This window comes from Triticum dicoccoides, chromosome 1B (genome assembly GCF_002162155.2).
Source record: "Triticum dicoccoides isolate Atlit2015 ecotype Zavitan chromosome 1B, WEW_v2.0, whole genome shotgun sequence".
Lineage (NCBI taxonomy): Eukaryota > Viridiplantae > Streptophyta > Magnoliopsida > Poales > Poaceae > Triticum > Triticum dicoccoides.
In genome coordinates, this window is record NC_041381.1 from 102,161,301 (window position 1) to 102,163,198 (window position 1,898).

General features: G+C 45.6%; 1 protein-coding gene and 1 long non-coding RNA gene across 2 annotated transcripts in view; both read right to left on the reverse strand.

The window, feature by feature from the left end:
• LOC119302098 overlaps positions 1–1,830 on the reverse strand; it is a 7,596-nt gene extending 5,766 nt beyond the window's left edge. The window contains exons 1-3 of the long non-coding RNA XR_005147335.1: positions 1,767–1,830; positions 1,430–1,687; positions 1,238–1,344 (exon numbers count right to left, since the gene is read on the reverse strand). This is a non-coding gene — a long non-coding RNA (uncharacterized LOC119302098). The remainder of the gene's footprint in view (positions 1–1,237; positions 1,345–1,429; positions 1,688–1,766) is intronic.
• Positions 1,831–1,873: 43 nt separating this feature from the next.
• Positions 1,874–1,898, reverse strand: part of LOC119350194 — a 1,129-nt gene continuing 1,104 nt past the window's right edge. Inside the window, exon 4 of the mRNA XM_037618142.1 lies at positions 1,874–1,890. Within this exon, the coding sequence (XP_037474039.1) occupies positions 1,874–1,890 (17 nt within the window). The remainder of the gene's footprint in view (positions 1,891–1,898) is intronic.

A 1,898-nucleotide genomic window follows, 5' to 3' on the forward strand; every position in this document is an offset into this window, starting at 1 on the left:
CAAAGAGCTACGAGCACTGAGCGGACACCAGGTGCGAACTTGTGGAGTCGGCCACCAACACCCCCTAGGTCATGCAGCATCATCGCAGTGTCACCATGGGAGAAGGCAAAGGGGAGCTACCAGTTCAAAACATCGTCGACATCCACATCCAATGCCCAGAAGCGATTGGTGGGAGAACGCACCGAAGAACAAAGAGAGAGGGAGGGGCGGAGAGGGTGGAAGGAACTGGGGAATAAGGGGAGGAGGACGAGCCACATGGAGATCCCAGAGCAGGGAGGCAGGGCAGACAAGAGAAGGGCAGGGGCGACGAGGTCATCGGAGAAGGGAAAGAGAGGGGCGTCGGGCGAGGGGGAGCAAGATAGGGAACCATCTTCACACATCGCAACTCCACGCTCGACCTCTCTCCTCTATCTCTCACATCTTCTTATTCTTATTCGCTCTCCCCCCCCCCCCTATTTCTGCTCTCTCACAACCACTCTCTCTACTGCTCACATGCTGAGAGGGGATGGCGCATTCTCTCTCCTTCCATTTCACCTATGTTCTTTCTCACACACACAACCTAGTCCCATTTCGGCTTTGCTCTCCCTGACACACACATCCTAGTCCCATTTCATCTCCTCTCTCTCTCTCTCTCTAATTTTCTTGTTCTTCTCTTTCTCTCTCTCCTTCCCATGGCTGCTCTCTCACAGCCTCTTTCTCTGTTGCACACACGCCATGAAGCAGGAATCCTGCATGGAGAATGTGCTTGTGTTCTGTGGGGCAGCTCATCACGTGAGAATAGTGACAGAAGATGATGCCAAAGAGGGGCTTGGTAAACACCTGGTAATGACGCAAGAGCGGTCAGACGTGGGCTGCGCTCCCAGCTGCAACGATGGTCAGACGTGAGTGCGTCGACGACTCCAAGCTCCGCCTTTTCTGTTTTACATTTGTTAGCTTGCTCTTGTTTGCTGCCCTATAAGTTGTTTCCTCGGCACTTTGTATCTCTCTATAGCCGTTTGGAAAATTAGTAATTTAAAGTCGGGCTCAATGAGCCTATTGTCTAAAAATATTTGTATGCATCACATCAAATTCCCGGGGTGAATATATGAATGAGTGCATACATTAGAAATTTGGTTCACTAATTTCCCGCTGACTCCTATATTACACTGCTTATTACCCGCAATCAATAACCATACCACTCCCCTAATAAATAATGGTGAATTTACATATGTAATAAAGCCTGAAATGATAGGCATACCTCATAAAAAATTCGTGTAGTTCATCCTTGGTCAGTGGATAGCCATTAGAAAATGTCACGAACAAAGTTCTCTCATCAGGTGGAACATCAGATAGGTCTTGCGTGATCTGCAGAGAAATATATTATTATTTTCTCTTCAAGCTATGAACTAAACTAGATATTTGCAAAGAATGATCAGGGACGATGACTTACTGCATCATTATGGTTCTCTCTTAAGCTCAATTTATCCAGCAACGTGACCAAACCGGAGGTTGGCTCATAATCATATACTTCGTCCTCTGTATCATGGTGGAGCATACGACTTGTTTGAGGATGGTTATTTCTTGAATTCGAACCTTCTCCATGACGCATTTGACTTGTTTGAACACAGATATTTCTAGAACTTGTGCCTTCTCCATGATGTTTCGGATTATTAGCATACAAAGCCTTGATCTTGGTAAGAAGGTGTTTCTGCATATAGATGATATGGTGAATCAGAAGGAGGAGAAAATACTTCACAAACTATTAACAGATCTTTCATTAATCTCACCGAGCTATTAGGAATCTGTTCATGCGATGATTCTCCATAGGCCTCTTGGTACAGATCTGTCATCTGCATAGATGATAAAGAAAATCCCAAAAGGGTGAAACCTTGTACTAGTAACAGATCTGATCTTGAATA